At 45.9% G+C, this 16,550-nt stretch overlaps 1 protein-coding gene across 1 annotated transcript in view; it reads left to right on the top strand.

Annotated features, from left to right (window-relative positions):
• Positions 1 to 16,550, top strand: part of aqr (aquarius intron-binding spliceosomal factor) — a 53,715-nt gene extending 37,165 nt beyond the window's left edge. Inside the window, exons 30-36 of the mRNA XM_030357240.1 lie at positions 289 to 476; positions 1,310 to 1,481; positions 5,552 to 5,722; positions 9,690 to 9,775; positions 13,309 to 13,483; positions 14,972 to 15,076; positions 16,094 to 16,550. Coding sequence (XP_030213100.1) covers positions 289 to 476; positions 1,310 to 1,481; positions 5,552 to 5,722; positions 9,690 to 9,775; positions 13,309 to 13,483; positions 14,972 to 15,076; positions 16,094 to 16,444 — 1,248 coding nt within the window. The 3' untranslated portion in view covers positions 16,445 to 16,550. The remainder of the gene's footprint in view (positions 1 to 288; positions 477 to 1,309; positions 1,482 to 5,551; positions 5,723 to 9,689; positions 9,776 to 13,308; positions 13,484 to 14,971; positions 15,077 to 16,093) is intronic.

The following is a 16,550-nucleotide window of genomic DNA, read 5'->3' as shown; positions in this document are numbered from 1 at the left end:
GAGACGGGTTTGGAATCGACAGGTAAAAAGATCATTAATTTCCCACAGGCCCCCTGATGTGCTCATTTGTCCAGAAGCAGATTGTTCATTAGAAGCTTACAGTGAAGCCTGCTTTTGTATCTTATTCCACGGAACAAACTCATTATAAAGACAATGGAGAAAAAAAAGATAACTTTCTAACAATTTCCTGCTTTTGAAGAGTAGCAATGCAACCATTGAGGCCTTGGATGTTTTCGCACTGGATACGACCACACATCTAGACCCACTGTACAACTCGACTCCTACTAGAACCCGGCGGACGGCTACAGCCGGCTGAAGCGGTGGATCATGATCGGGGACCACCACCAGCTGCCCCCCGTCATCAAGAACATGGCCTTCCAGAAGTACTCCAACATGGAGCAGTCCCTCTTCACCCGCTTCGTCCGCCTGGGGGTGCCCACCGTGGACCTGGACGCCCAGGGCCGTGCTCGCGCCAGGTCGGTCATATCGGGATTGATTCTTCAACGCCGTCAGGGCTAATGGTCATTATTGATCCTCAATGATTGGTTGTAGGACATGGAGGGCCGTGTCCCTGGGGGGCGGGGGATGGGTAAGTGGCTAGATTGTGTTGGCTTCCAGCCAAAATGTACGGGGTCGTCCCCCAAATGTATTCCTTGGGCAAGATACCCTCACTGCTACTTGCTCTGATGTCTGAATTCATTGCAATGTTTTTGGATAGAATCCCATGAATAACTATTTGGTGATACTGTAATACTGTCTTTTCAAAGGAACTTTGAACTGATCATTTTTAAAGCTGCCACATCGAAACGGTTCTAGAAGCAACCTGTTCTTAATAAGTAACAGCAATAAGACTAGAGCAACATCGATCAGATAAACATGACTTGGTCTTTATGAGTCAGTCCGTGAACTGGAGACGTTCTTCTGTAAATGCTGTCTGGCAACAGAAGGTCCGGGGGGTTTTGGTCTAACGACGATGTGTACCAGTAACTCTCAAGCCCTCTTATTATATTATGATATAAAATCGCACGCCTGCCACCAAGCCGTAAAATAAAGTACAATAAATTGGCTCATTTGGGGGATAAAAAATATCTATAACGATAAAATAAATATATACGTATGTAGGGTTTCATGATTACACACAGTGTAATCATGTTTGATCAAGTTTAAATTAGACGTGGTTATTTAAGTTTCTTTGAACCCTAGAAAATGATGTCACCAGCAGAATGATTGTTTTACATCCTTTCTAAAGAAGGGAGCTTTTTCGTCAGTCTGGCTGAATGTTCATGTTTCCCCCCCCATGTCCTCCCAGCCTGTGTAAACTGTACAACTGGCGCTACAAGCAGCTGGGGAACCTGCCCCACGTCCAGCAGCTGCCCCAGTTCCAGGTGCCCAACCCCGGCCTCACCTACGACTTCCAGCTGGTCAACGTGGAGGACTTCAACGGAGTGGGAGAGTCTGAGCCCAACCCCTACTTCTATCAGGTCAGTTACAGTCTTTAATGTGGACGCACACATGTGTACACACACACATCTGTATCATGTTCGAACAGTGCTATTTCTAAAACAAATACGCACACACACAAATTGCGTGGACTGAGCACACATCTGTAATATGAGGAGATATACATAATACCATTTCAACGTCCACACATTATATCAACTGTTAACAATATATCAGGCGTACAACGACACACCTTTTTGGGATAAAAGTCTACGGATGCAATGCATTCAAAGGTCCGGTATCCGTTCAAACTCACTCTGTGCTCTGTGCTCACTCTGTGCAGCATGAACCAACCACTCTCTCTTTCTCTCTCTCCTTACTCTCTTTAAGTTGTAATAAAAGTCCTCATTAATTTTTCAAAAGGGTGCAGCATGTGATATGTACTTATCTCTGATAGCGTAGCGCCCATTGGTTGCTGCTGATGCTAAGTCACCAGGTTTGTCCTCTGTTGATGTAACTTCTACTACGCTAGACTCCAAACTCCAAACAGTTTTTTGGGGAAATCTTGAAATCTACCATTTTCTGATTCATTGATTTGACTGATGATGTAAGCGTTTTATGTACAATCAAGCAATTGGTAAAATACAATAGATACGATATTGTGAAGAAAGGGGTAGGAAAACCAATGCATTGATGGCAAGTGGACATGTTTAAGCTGCAGTTCTGCTTACAATACATCACAGTAGTGCTTCAACACTAGCATAGGGATCTCTCATTCCCCAGTGACTTGGTGTTCTCAAATAATGTGTGCATGTGTGTGCGTGTTGAAAAAAAAAATCACCTCAACCATCACCTGGCATCATTCAAATGTTCCCCAGCAGTACACACGCGTAGGCTTATTCAAACACACCAACACATACATACACTTATCTTAAAACACACATACAAAAGCCCACACACATGCAAACACACCAACACACTCACTTTTTAAGGAATCCAGGGAGGTAAATTGGACACATCAGATGCAATCGCCGCCAGTGAATTCTGTCACAGCTGTACAAATACTGCCATGACCTCTCCATGCATTCATATTACCTCACATGCACACAACAACATACACACAACACCCACAGAACACACATATACACACCCACCTTGGCTAGTGCTATTAGCCCCCAAGAACATATCAAAACACTTCATTGGCCACTAGCAACAGGAGTCGACCAGCGGTCATCTATGGCTCATTTGCCAGAACTCATTTTACACCCCTTCTCTCTCCACTGTTACCAGCACACTATAAGCCCCTCCCTGAATGGTGCTTAAGGAATCATGATTCTCTTAGACCATGTCTTCTCATTGAATACAAATATAACTATTTGTTTATTAATCTAAATGATTAAACCACGCCACGGACATAAATGTGTCGTATCACCCCTGCCTCTTCCATCCTCCATTTTGCAAAGCGTTAACTTCACTCTGAGAGATTAAGTGTGGACAGAGATACCCCCAGAGCCCCTCTGTCTCTCTCTCTCTCTCTCTCTCTCTCTCGCTCTCGCTCTCTCCATACACACATACACACACTTTTGCTCTTTGTCAGCCTCGGTTTTCCTCTCACTAGCTCTTCTTTGACACTCTCTGTCCCCGCAGACCGCGACACGTAGCCCGGGGTCATTAAGCCTTAGCAGCATCCAGAAGAGTAGGCACCGAGCCTGGGCCTGATCTGTCGGTTGTCATGGTTACCAGGGTTCTCCCGGGGTTGCCGGGGCATTGATCGCGTCCATGTTAAACAGAGTCGCGGGACAGACGCCACTGAAATGGCGGCAGGGCCAAATCATGTAGATGGTAGTATGATACTCACACATAGATCTGTGTGTGTCTGTGTCTTTCCTCCCAGTATTTTATATCTTACACAAAGGCAGTCACAACAGTTTCTCTTCTGTATTGAGGTCCAGAAATCGGCGCTGGTAATCATGGCTATGATTAGGGGGTTTTCTGTGGGGGGTTTATTGCACCAGGTAATTGAGGGCCATAGGAACAAAGGCGAGTGCGGTTTTGATGTGTCCTCTGATGTGGCTGGCTCTGGGTCTGTTGACCACGGCCCATGAATTATTCTAAAGCCTAAATGAGACGCTGTGGCGTGGGCCTTAATTGAAACTATGTGAATAATGCATAATGTTGGGGGGTTTTAGGAAAAAGAGATTGAAGAGGGCAGAGGTCAAATTATATCTCCGCTATGTTGACCTGGTGAAAGAGGAGGGGTTGAGTTAGGATCCACTTTTTTCGGTTGGATACTTTTAATATCTAGCTCACCCTGGCTGGGGTCTCAAAATTGCCTACCCTTGCTTTTATATTATCGTATAAGTATAGATGACAGGATGTTTGTAAAGGATGATTCAGTGAACATGTGATTCAATCGTGATTTAATCAACCCTTTTGAAATTAAAATTACTGTAAAAATAATGATGTAATGAGATTTCGCACCCGTGTTACTTTGAAATCCATAACAAGATCATTTCTGATCATTGTTGCATAAATTAAAGGGATAAAATACTGCCGGAAAATGTAGTGATGAAACGGTTTGCAAGACCTAATCGTTTGAAACCATTTTAAAATCAGCTCGTTGCAAATCTTTCCTTTATAAGAATCACTGGAAAAATGTTAAAGCTTAATCAGCTTTTCAATAGGCCTTTACATCATTCTTCTTACCTAAAATGAGAAACTGTTCCCCAGCTTTACAACAAAAAAGAGGGAGCTTCCATTGTGTTATTGAGCCAATATCTGGCTAAGAAACCCTTGACTAAGAGGGCGGCAGGCTTGGTTGAGAGAGTAAGTCAATGTTTTGGTTCAGCCTGTTGGAAGGTGAAGATTACACTGTGCCATTAGGGGAGTGGGACGCCAGCAGGGAAAACAGGACTTGGTGCGCAGCTGGCCTTGGTGTGCAGCTGGCGAACATGACTGGGTTGCTTGTATGTTTTGGGTTATGTGTCTGTGTGTATGTGTTTAATCGCTTTCAACCAAGCATTGGTGGCCCAACCCTACCAATGCATTTGAATGGCTGCTGAAGCCACCCTGAGGTTCAGGCAGGGTCCAACAAGCTTAGAATAATACTGTATAGGTATTACGTCCACACAAGAACCAACAAAGGGGCTTATTACTCCCACTTTCCCTGCAGTATTTCTCGAAAAGCATGAGCAGAACTTTTTTTGTACAAACCCTTTAAGTTCCCACAAAATGTAAAAGGAGCTCTCTTGGCTCCAAATGTGGTTCCCTATCATTTAATTACTTCAATGCTACAATGTAGACGGAAGCCCTTCCACATTTTGAAAAACTATTCAGACTTCTCGCAAAGGACATTTGAAAGGTACCATTTGCTGTGCATTGGACAGGACCTTTGTATCATTCCAAAAAGGCACCATTCTAATTAACTCATTTCATGCATATCTGAAAGACTGAGGTAAATACTAGAGCTGTCAAGCGATTAAAATATTTAATCGTGATTAATCGCATTAATGTCATAGTTAACTATTATTAATCGTGATTAATCGCAAATTATTTTTCTATGCTAAATATCCCTTGATTTTTTTTGTCCCATAATTCTTCTCATTTTAATTCTCTTATCAACATGGTGAAGTGCATCGGCTTGCCTTGTGCAAATGATTTTTTATTGATAACAACATTGGCATATACTGATCAAAACAGGACGATACAAAAAAAGAGCCTATAGTGCAATTAAATGACTGCTTTGAACAAATGTCATTTGAACATAGCAGTCAGGCTACCGCTTCTTTGTTTTGAGCCAAACATTTTTTTTTTTTTTTTTTTTTTTTTAATAAAATAATTTCGTTAATCGCGCGATACATTTTTTAACGCCGTTAAATTTGGTTTGCGTTAACGCCGTTAATAACGCGTTTGACTGACAGCTCTAGTAAATACCAATCTACCTTGGTAACTAATTCCAATATAGAACCAGATTAAACTGCGGCACACCCACACACACCACCATCTCAGAGAAGAAACACTGCTCCCAATCTCTCCTACTTGACATGACCCGTAACCACCTACTGTAGCGACACGTCTTCCTCAACGTCTTCCCTTGTCCCCATGTCTACAGAACCTGGCAGAGGCAGAGTACACGGTGGCCCTCTTCATGTACATGCGCCTGCTGGGCTACCCCGCCGACCGCATCAGCGTGCTCACCACCTACAACGGGCAGAAGCACCTGATCAGGGACGTCATCAACCAGCGCTGTGCCGGTAACCCCTTCTTCGGTCAGCCCAACAAGGTAAGCGGGCGTCGAAGTCAAGCAGAGAGTTGGGAGTAGCTGAGCCTTGTGTTTGTAAGGAAATAAGAATGAAATGGAGAGGAACGTGAGCGTTTTTCTATTTCTTATCGTTAAATTGTTGGTAGTCGTGATGTTATGTGCGTCATATTCATAACTATGTCGTGGTGGCCTCATCAATGAAAGAAAATAAACTTGTGAAACGGGTGTGGTTGTCATCACATCATATTTTAGATATCCCTTGAAGACAAACACAAATACCCACACACAAGCATGTCACTCAAAGAGCTACACGAACAGACCACATAATACACATGTTCAACATGTATGTGTTTGAAGAACGCATGAAACTACACAGCACTAACAAACACACACTAACAGTTGCACACAAACAAATTCCTAACGCCTCATGAGAGTTGTGCATGTGTTGCATCCTGTCAAGGAGCTATGCTAACTCCCCCCTGTGCTGTTTGAAGCTTTTATACAAGGCAAGTGTGGCAGGAGAATGAAAGACACACAAACAACGTCTACAGACCTCAGTGTCTGCAGTTTCCCCGCATTTACCACCAATCCTCTGATATGCTCCTTCTCCAGTTCCACACTCTTGTGTATACATATGAGACACATATGAGCTGGAAGTGTGAGTGCGGAGCATTATCTATTCCAATGAAATACATTTGGCTAAATTGACCTACAGTGGATTATGGGATTGTTTCATCATGACCAACATCTTTCAAAATGTGTCAACCAGAGAGATACAGTATGCAGTGCATCCAACGGAAAAGCCACCACACAGACTTATGGACAGATTCCTCCTCTTGCAACACGCAACAGACATGTTGCTCCCCTCCCACTGGTAGGATCTGGGGAGCGGTGGGGAGGACTCCCTCTAAGAGCCCTCGAGAACCAGGGAGAACCAGTTGGAGAGATGGTTAACCTTATGGCTCAAATCGGAAGCCAAGCGCCCTGTTAATCAAGCCTCCATAGGGAGTCCGTCGGGAGGCGCGTGGGTTAATTACTTTGACTGATAGAATCGGAAGTGAGCGTGATAAAATTAATGACTTCTTATTTCAGCATAAGAACTGAGTCAAGCAGCGTTAGTGTGAAAATGTATGGTGGCGGCTAGCCTCGTGGCGAAGGGGTCGTCTGACACGCAGCCGCAAGGTTCCGGGTTGGAGACCCCGATCTCAGCAGTCTTCCTACAGGCCTCGTTGAGTCTGACGCCTAAACCTGTTCCCTGCTCAGTAATGTTCGATGTAAGTCGCATTGGATCAAAGCTTGATTACTAAATAGTGCTGTTAGATTTCAGCTTATTTCTAAACTGTTCGTATGGACTGTTATCTTTTTTTTTTGTGCAGATATATTGCAATATACTCGTGGTGAACGGGACAGCGAGATAAGGATATACCTGAGATGAAGGTGGCATAAGCCCACAAACCCAATACGACTGCACCTCCCCCTGCCATGGGCAGTTTGTAAAAAAGTGTTATCTTTATGGATAAATTATAAATTTCCACCTGTATAAAGGGGATGGGGATGAAAATTTGTAGTAGGGCGTCAGGACAAACGCTGAGACACAGTTCAGTTAAAGGACAGATAGCCGCCTCTGCTATCACAAGGACTCAACTTGTGTCCGTGTCAATAGTAAATAAATGGCAAGTCGAGTCCAAGAAAGAGTGGGGTGATGCATCAATGGGGAAATCCACGCAAACACCTGCCTCATCATCCTTCTCCAATCATCTGTCACACGCATTGGACAACGTGTCCCGCTCCTTGAGTCCTAACTAGCTGTGGTAGCAGGGGAACAACACCCCAGCTGAGATGACAGGAACCCTGGGCACACACACACTTGCTGTCGCTGTCAGACTAGTTCACTGATCCTTTAGACGCCTAGTTTCAGCACAGCAGGCTATGTGCTTCCTCAAAAGATAACAAGGTGGCAAGAAATTATTTTGAACCGCGTATGTCCTTTTGTACATTATTTTCAGAACAGGGATATGGATAATTGGAGTCCTATCCTTCCTTAATTGTAATTGCCATTGTTCAAGCTGAACCAGACCAGGAAATGAAACGGAGAGAAAGGTGTTGAATATTCAATCACAAGGTCTTTCACTGACAAAGGGAGCTTTATTGTCCAAGTTACAACTGACTCTTTTTACCTTGCAGCCGCCTTGGTTTGAAATGCTAGCTAGCTGGGGAGAACTAATGCATTCAGTTCCCCCCACCCAGCTAGCCTCTAGGATCCAGATGGAACCAAGATGGCTCCAGGTGAATAAGGCTTTTGTAGAAGAAAAGGGCAAAGTTGAAAAAGGTAGAATGCTTCTATTAGCCTACCACTGGCTTTAATGAGAGCAAATCTTTGGGATTTCCTACATGTATACAATTTTGCACAGTACACAAGTTCTGTGTGTGCCTTTTTATTCAAAATGATCTTGTATCCATAGACATGCGTCTGCTGCTGCTGGGACATGACCTCTGCAATTCACTCGCAGGAAGATTTCGCATAAATAACTAAACACCATGCAAAACGCTATGCCCTGAGGGCCCTTCTATCTGGGGCCCTCGTCGTCTCCGTTCTCTCGCACTCTCTCTATCGCTCTCTCCCCAACTCTGTTTTCTCTCCCTGACTCCTTCTAGCTGTCTGTCTCTGCCTGTCTGTCTGTCTGCCTCTTCTCTGTGTTCTCTATATTTGTCTCTCTCTGACTCTGTCTTTCTACTCCACAGTGTACACCCAGTAGCTGAAATCATTGTGTTTTTCCTAACTAAACCAGCACCATCTGGTTGAATCCCTCCAAATGTCCATGCATGCATTACCAGAGATGGGGTGGGGGGTTGGGGGGGCTAATTTTAAGGTCAGATGCGGAGCGTGGTGGTGCTGCTTGATTCTTGTGCAGAGAGACGTCCGCCTCACGCTACTGCAAAACCAACATACTGTTGCCCCCGGTGCTGCACCTGTTCTACATGGCAACAGGGGGTCCAAAATAAATATATGTCTGTACTTGCGCAGAGCCAACCCACCCATCGCACTCTTTCAATCTCTGTACCGCTCCCTCTTCGCTTTTCTTGCTCCATCTTTTTTTCTCTGTTTTAAATCTCTCTTCCACTCGCTCGCTGCCTTTCTCGCATGCAAAGCGTGCAGCTCTCCAGCCCTGTCCTCTACAGCTGGGAGCAGTGTGCCAATGAGCGTCCACTGCTGCATCAGACCAGTGGAACAGGGCCATGACCGTGGGGCGATTTCTGTGGCACGGCCGTGTGTCGCTGTGGTGTTTTGATGCGTGGTACCTGGGCAACGCTGTGTACCACGAACACGGAGGGTTTCCTCACATTGGGTCCAAATGGACAACCTGTTAAGCCGAAACATTTATTGTATATACCAACTTTGCGCGAGATGCGAATATCGTTGCACTCACTCACTCACAAATTCATACCAAAGCACAATGAGGCGGTGCTTTTTAAGAGGTGTAGCGCAGATCACCACATTAAAGATGCATGCAAAGTTGTTTCCGCTGAAGGGATAGGGATCCAAGGCTTTTAGCCGCCTGCTATTTGATCAGTTTAGTTTGCTTTTATTATATATATTCTTGCCTTCCCCCTTAAAATGTATGCTCTAGTGAGAACAGGGACAACCAAAAGCTTCAGTGCAACACAAGAAAATCTCAGACTGTCAGATATGAGTTTATTATTAAATGTAATAGATTGACAAAATGCAATGTATGAAGTAATGGCACCAATAACAATGTCTGACAAAAACGTATATATTCAATATAGTGTGTGACGTGTGTTTGCTTGACTGTATGTGCCTCTGGGGGCTTGTGTGTGTGTGTGTGTGTGTGTGTGTGTGTGTGTGTGTGTGTGTGTGTGTGTGTGTGTGTGTGTGTGTGTGTGTGTGTGTGTGTGTGTGTGTGTGTGTGTGTGTGTGTGTGTGTGTAAAAAATAAGGGATATTCATCCATCTGCATGTGCTTGTGTAGGTGACAACGGTGGACAGATTCCAGGGTCAGCAGAACGACTACATCATCCTCTCACTGGTCCGCACCAAAGCTGTAGGACACCTAAGGTAAGCACTTCAAGTAATACAGCTTCCTCACACACACGCACACATGCGCGCGAGCGCACAGAGAAAAAAAAACATTTCAGGAACCGAACAGATCCTAAATATATACCGTACGTCACGGGGACATTGGTTAAGATGCACATCCCCAGAGGAAGCGAGCGCGGAAGAGTGGGCTCTGGGGCCCCAGGAGACAGCCAATCACAGGTTCCCTATTCCTGTCTCAGTTGGCTGAAAAGGGATGGGAGCTCTCTTTATTCTTTGTGTTTTTTTAAGGGTTTAATTTCAGCCGCCATTGGTCTGGGGGAGAGGGGTTGATGTGGGACTGCGGTGACCGGGTAGGTTTAGGGAAGCCATTGTGGAGCGATGATTGGGGTGAGAGCGCCGAACAAAGACACACGTTTGGATCAAAGGCAAACCATGGAGCGGAGCTATTAGGGACTATTAACAGCCCCCGTACCTGTACAGTACCGTTACCCCTGCCTTCCCATCGCCGTCGCACAGCCTGACTTTCTTCTCCTCCCTCCTCCTCAGGTCTTCCTCTTTAATACTTGATGTTCCCAATCAACCCATTGTTCCCCTCCTTTCTTCCAATTCCCTCCCTTTCTTCCGGCCTTCCCTCTGTCCTTATTTGGTCATCGGAGCTGATTAGCAGGTTCCCAATGGCTCCGAGGACTTTGTGATCATTCTGCTTTTATTCCGCTGATGAATGTCTTTGAAACTTTATAAGACAAACCGGAGCCCAACGGCCAGTGCACTGCACTGCACTGCACTGTCCAGTCGCCTGTGCCATTATGCAGGCTTTGATGTATGAACCCTGCTTGTGGAACAGGCTCCTTTACAGACACACCACCAGAGCATCACTGCCCCCCAAAGGCCGTAGCAAAAGGTCTCGGTTGTCCCGCGTGGAGGCATATGCAAATGATGGCCCTGGTATCCTTTTAACCCGCCCTTCACACCAGCCTGTTCGCAGAAGTGGTTCTTAAAGGGAAGAAAGAAACATGGAAACCTCCATTTTCTGTGTGTGTGTGTGTGTGTGTGTATAAAGTGCAGCGGGCAGCGCAAAGCGGTGATTTATCTTGTTGACAGCACCTTGCCTGCCCTCGTCTCCGGTATCATTCATTTGATCTTGTCTCACGTCAAATTAAAAACATCTTGGCCAGCTCGCGATGTACCATCGGCCAACCTCTGTGCCCGAGATGGCTTGTGGCTTTGGCTTTGTCGTCATCGTTCATACAAGAATACGTATTTGTTGCTCTTATCTTTACACTGGTCTTTCCTCACGTTCTTTCCTGGCTATTCTCATACCCCTAGTCATGTCTATCTGTTGCGCTCTGTTTTTATACTGTCTTTTGTATTTATTTACAAGCAGGGAAATTATGGTGGTTGGGAGCTGAATGTCTTTGACACATTGTGATCTATCGTTGAGCAATTTTGGTGTATGTGATTAATAACAAGGGTATAATAACGCATGCAAAAAGACCCCATATTGTTTAAATTCTACGATATTTCTAACCTTAAACCCCTTGTAATTCATTCAACCTCTGTATCCCATTTATTTTTCAATGGCTGTTGGAAGCACAACGATTCATAAGGAAAGAATCCTGCTCCACACAGCGCACTTTGGTGTACCAGTTGGCACACCTCAACCCCCCCATCCCCCATCACACTATATACTTTACTCCTCCCCCGCCTCTCTCCCCATGGCAACCGGCTTCCTTGACAACCGAAAAGGGACCCGGCTGACCGTATGAAAAGCTGACCCTCACTCTTTGATTGAGAAATATTTTCCTGTGATGCTGAAACGCACCGAGGGTTTATATCCATGCACGTGTGTGTGTGTGTGGGGATGCACACATGCATTAACATACACACATACACCCACACATAGGGACATAGATGTGTGTTAATCAACTTTGCCCTGCCATGTCCCAGAGTAACCCAGGTTAGTGTCTCAACAGAGCCATATGTACAGGTGTTGAGTTATGATTGGTTCCCCTCTCCTTAAGCCCGTGCTCATTGGTCGCCTGCTGTTGCGGTATCTATGTGGCAATATAATTATGCTTTGGAATTCCTTTTTATGTATAATGCATCGTGTTAGGCAGCATATTTAAAGGTCACACTCACAGATGTTCCCGATGTATAATTGTGCATATTTTTTAAATAGAACACATTTTATACATATTTGTGTGCATGTTGTGCATATTGCATTGATTAGTCTTAAGCCCATTCTCTGCCTGTGTCCTTGTGCTATTTTACATATTTGGATTTTGGTGGGTGATGGAGAAAGACTGCGTGCCTGTGTTATAAGCATGAATTTGAGTCAATTGATTCCCCATCAAAACAGTTTTTGAATCTTGCCCAAAGCTGCTTAAATAAGACAAAGATGAGTGTTCCCACTTGTACTCCTCCATGATATTCAGCTTTCCTTGAGCCAAGTTAAAGACGCCCAACAAACTGAAATATTGTGGGGCAGCAATATACAGCCAATAGAAAAACCTTGAATCTCCCTTTCAATAAAAGAGTAAACAGTATAAAAAACTGTATAAAATTCAATATTCACCCATTACTCGTGAACGCAAGGAGCCATACAAAGCCACCCCCTTCCCTCTGTCTACACACCATTACCCCACTACCACAAGCGTAACCGTATGAGAGCCGAGAATAACAGCCGCGTGTTGAACCTCAAAACGGTAGCCTGTAGCGTTAGCCTCCGACGTCCAGAATGGCTAAAGTGATTAGATTCAGTGGATAACAACGGGTTCTATCAGGTCCGATTAAGCCAGGCGTACAGGACTCCCAATGGATTCTCTGTGCTGCGGGAGCTAGCTCGCGGACAGATGACTATATTTTATTAAACATTTAGCCTGTTACAGCCATCCGAGCAGGAATGTGCCTGACTTCCAAAAAAGCCATCCCCTCTCCTCGCTCTAATCCTTTAATTCTAGTGGATGGCAGAAATAAAAAGATGGGGGTGGGGGGGGGGGGGGGTGGTGAAGAAAGCTCAGCCAGTATCTCTGCCTTCAAGCCCTCCCCCTCTCTCTCTTTCCATCTCCCTCCATTCTTCTATGTCTCCCCCTCACCTGGTGTAGCTTATCCTTTTCTAAACCCCTGTGCTCGTCCAACACCCTGCCTTCTCCCCCTATCTGATCCCTTCCCTCTCCGGCGCTCTGCTGACACCCTTCTCACCTTCCCTTCTCACGCCTGAACCCAACCCCATCTTTTAATCTTGGAAGGCAAGCATAATGCAGTGGTTGCCTCGCAGCCGAAAGGTTTTGGGTTTGAGTCCCAGTGTACGCTATTGACCTGTAGCCATCATCGAAGGGGATACCTAACCTACCTACCTGCTCCTTAATGACATGCAGCAGAATTCAATGCATTCCATTACTTTGCTCATTTGGCTTTGTATTTATTTTTTGTATTTCAAATTTTTTTTAAGGGTAGAGCTTCCTTATATAGGAACAGGCTCTCTCTTTGGATGATGTACCATTCATCACCATGTCCCCCCCCCCCCCTCCCTGGTCTCTTTGTGTCCACAGGGACGTGAGGCGTCTGGTGGTGGCCATGTCCCGAGCCAGACTGGGCCTCTATGTCTTCGGCCGGGTCGCCCTGTTCCAGAACTGCTTTGAGCTCACCCCCGCCTTCAACCAGCTGACCGCCCGCCCGCTGCAGCTGCACATCCGACCGCACGAATACTACAACCAGGAGCAGCCTGTAAGTAACTCTCGCTCTCACACTCACTCACTCACTTACTTACTCAGTCACTCACTCCCTCACTCACCTGACCATAGATGTTTCAATGAAATGCAATATATTTAAAGAATTTAATGACGTTAGTGAGTTTGTCAGGATAACAAACCAATGAAAAAGTTCATAATATTTGGAACGATGAGAAAGCGAGACCTTAGAAAGAAATGCTTTTGCACTACGCCTGTAGCATCTTGGGATGGGTTCCCCGACCCCTTCTGATCCCCAGGGGTGTTAGTGTCCTAACACCGTCGTCCTACCATCCGCATCCACCACCCTCCACCTTCCCCCCACAGACTGGTAGCGGCCAAAACGCCCAGCCTAATCCTGCCTCTGAATTCTGAATGGAATCTTCATTCCCACTCGGCCCCTAACCCTGCGCTCCTAGTCTGCATAGGCGTCTGCAGGCCAAGGCTATAATTAATCAGCAAAGGTCAGAAGGCAAAGCATCTCTCGCCGCACCCCCCCCCACCAACAATCCCTGCTAGGCCCGGTCGGCGCTAGACGGATTCAGTCTGGCCGCGGTGCCAGCATCTCTGGGGGTTGGGGATGGGCATTTAGGAAAACAAGGTTGCCCAAAGACCACGCCTCTCTTATCTTCCTTAGAGCCCGGTCACTTCCTCTGGCACCAGGGCTGGGATTCCCCCTGCTGGGGACAGCTCTTCTGGGCCCCGGCATCAATCTGATTAGCCCTCGCTTTAGGAACAGTCCAAATTAAGCCCACGGCCCTTCCGTTGTTTACACGCGAGTGTAGCGGGGCTCAATGACATTGCTGAAACGGTGGCAAACGCATCAAGTATGGACATGCACTTTATACATGCAGGTACGCTGGCGCGATTCGCAAGGTGCAGTCGGTTCTGTCGGGGGTATTGGACAAGCAAGGATGTCCTCTAATCGCAGAAGTGATTAAAGTGTCACGTCTCTCTTTGATAACCTCCCCAGCAATAAAACCTCAAGCACAGTTTAGCTCTGAAGCTCCATAAAGCACCCAGACCTGTTTTAACACCCTGCTCAATGAGCCACTGTGAGAGCGGTACATTACTGCTCAATTTCAGATGCAACCGACCAGTTGAATTAATATTCGACGCATCCCTAGTTTTTTAATTCCCTTCGTATATCAAATTGCCGAAGCATCCCACAGCGTTTATTGTCGCACGACCGCTTACACTCAGACAGGCAGACATCCAACGGGTGAATGGTTATTATTTTCTCCACCGAGCAGAACCAGCAAAAGTGACGTCGACGATACATTTGCGCCGGATGTTTCCGAAGCACATGATTTGGGACATTTTAACACAAGGAAGTGTCAGAAACAACCCACAGGTTCACGAAGCGATGGTCCTTGACTGCGCTGCTATACTCCTGGATATATATATATATATAACTATGACAGCGTGGTAGTTCAAGCATTTGAACTCATGCATCCCCCGACTCCCTGCTTCTGTCCCCCACCAGAGAGAGGCGTCGAAGCAGCCTGACCACGTCGTGAAGGACATGCCAGAGATGGCCAACCTGGCGTACACCATGTACATGAGGATGATGCAGCAGCAGCAGAGACAGGTAACCAGGAACCAGACCAACTGGGCACATGTTGGAGAGAAGCCAATCACTGAAGTCAAAGCTCAAGGCATCACATGACACTATTTTCAGCTGAGCATATAATGAACAGTAAAACAGTAACTTTTGGAGGCCGTGGGCAATGTCTCCAGTCATTTGATGTTGGTGGTAACGTAGGTTACACTTGAATATGCACATCCACAACTTAATTAGTGTATATACTGTAAGTCGTTATGGCCAAGAATGTACACATCAGGTTTTTTTTTATAATTATAGTGTAAAGCCATTATTGCAGATACCGCAACAGTCAGATCAGCAGTTTACCAAGTTTATCAAGCCCACTGCTACTAAACCACAACACTCTAGTTATCTACTCTAGGGTTCTTGAGAGATTCAAACATAGACACATCCAACACACACAACAAGCCTCCCAGACTCTTACTCTGCTCTGTTACAGTAAGACATCAAGCATCTGGACGATTTTTTTTTCTCTCTCTCTCCCTCTATTTCCCTCGTAGCTATTTTGAAAATGCTTCAACCTTTAAACTTTAATGCAGCATGGGAAACATGTCAGATGAGAGGAAATCGCTTCAGTTCAGTGCATGGGAGAGCAAATGGGGAACAAGGATGTGTATATCTGAGGAAGCAATCTGAGGTGTTTACCAGGTGACCCGAGGGGGTCTGAACATGGATACTTTACCATCAGATAGAGACAGAATGATGTCACGATTAAGGAAGGGGAAAAAAACAATATTTGGGATTGGGTAGTCACAATTCGGTCTACATTTAGCACCGATAACATGCCTAATCTTTCACAGTTCCTAGTTTCCTTTTCCTTTTCGACAGGGTTTATACGGCTTAGTGACTACTAAAAGTGGGTCGAGAACAACAAAGATGTTCTCAACCCACTTGGAAGACCAAGGATGAATATATTCCGTTTTGTTCTTTCACTTATCCCTACGTCGCTTTAGGGTTGTCGTTGTCTCAGCCGTGTCTTGCTCTCTTCTGCGATTTCCACAGCAACAGCAAAGGCTAGCTCTGCCCCCTAAGCAGACCCTGAAGGAGGCTCCCGTCGTCCAGGCCGAGGAGCCCAGCTCTATGGAACAGGAGGAGGAGGAGAAGGAGAAGGAGGAGGACGACGACAAGGAGAAGGAGGGGGACAAGGAGAAGGAGGGGGACAAGGAGACCCCCATGGAGCAGGAGAAGGCAGAGGAGGCTGCGAGCGCTGAGCCAAAACCAGCAGAGGCTGCGGCCGAAGAAAAAGAGGAGAGCCAGAAACCAGAGGAGCGTCCCAAGATGCCGGAGCACCCCGGCCGGGACAGCGACAGCGACGGGGAGGAGAGTGGAGAGGAGCAGGAGCAGGGGCCATAGAGAGCGCCTTCTCTCTCGGCTCCTCGGTTTTTCTTATCTGAATCTGATTTTGTAAACGTTATGTCTTTTTTGTTTTTGAATAAAATGCAATGTTTTTTCACACACA

The sequence above is a fragment of the Gadus morhua genome, chromosome 5, assembly GCF_902167405.1.
Source record: "Gadus morhua chromosome 5, gadMor3.0, whole genome shotgun sequence".
Lineage (NCBI taxonomy): Eukaryota > Metazoa > Chordata > Actinopteri > Gadiformes > Gadidae > Gadus > Gadus morhua.
This window is presented reverse-complemented; position numbering and strand designations above follow the sequence as displayed.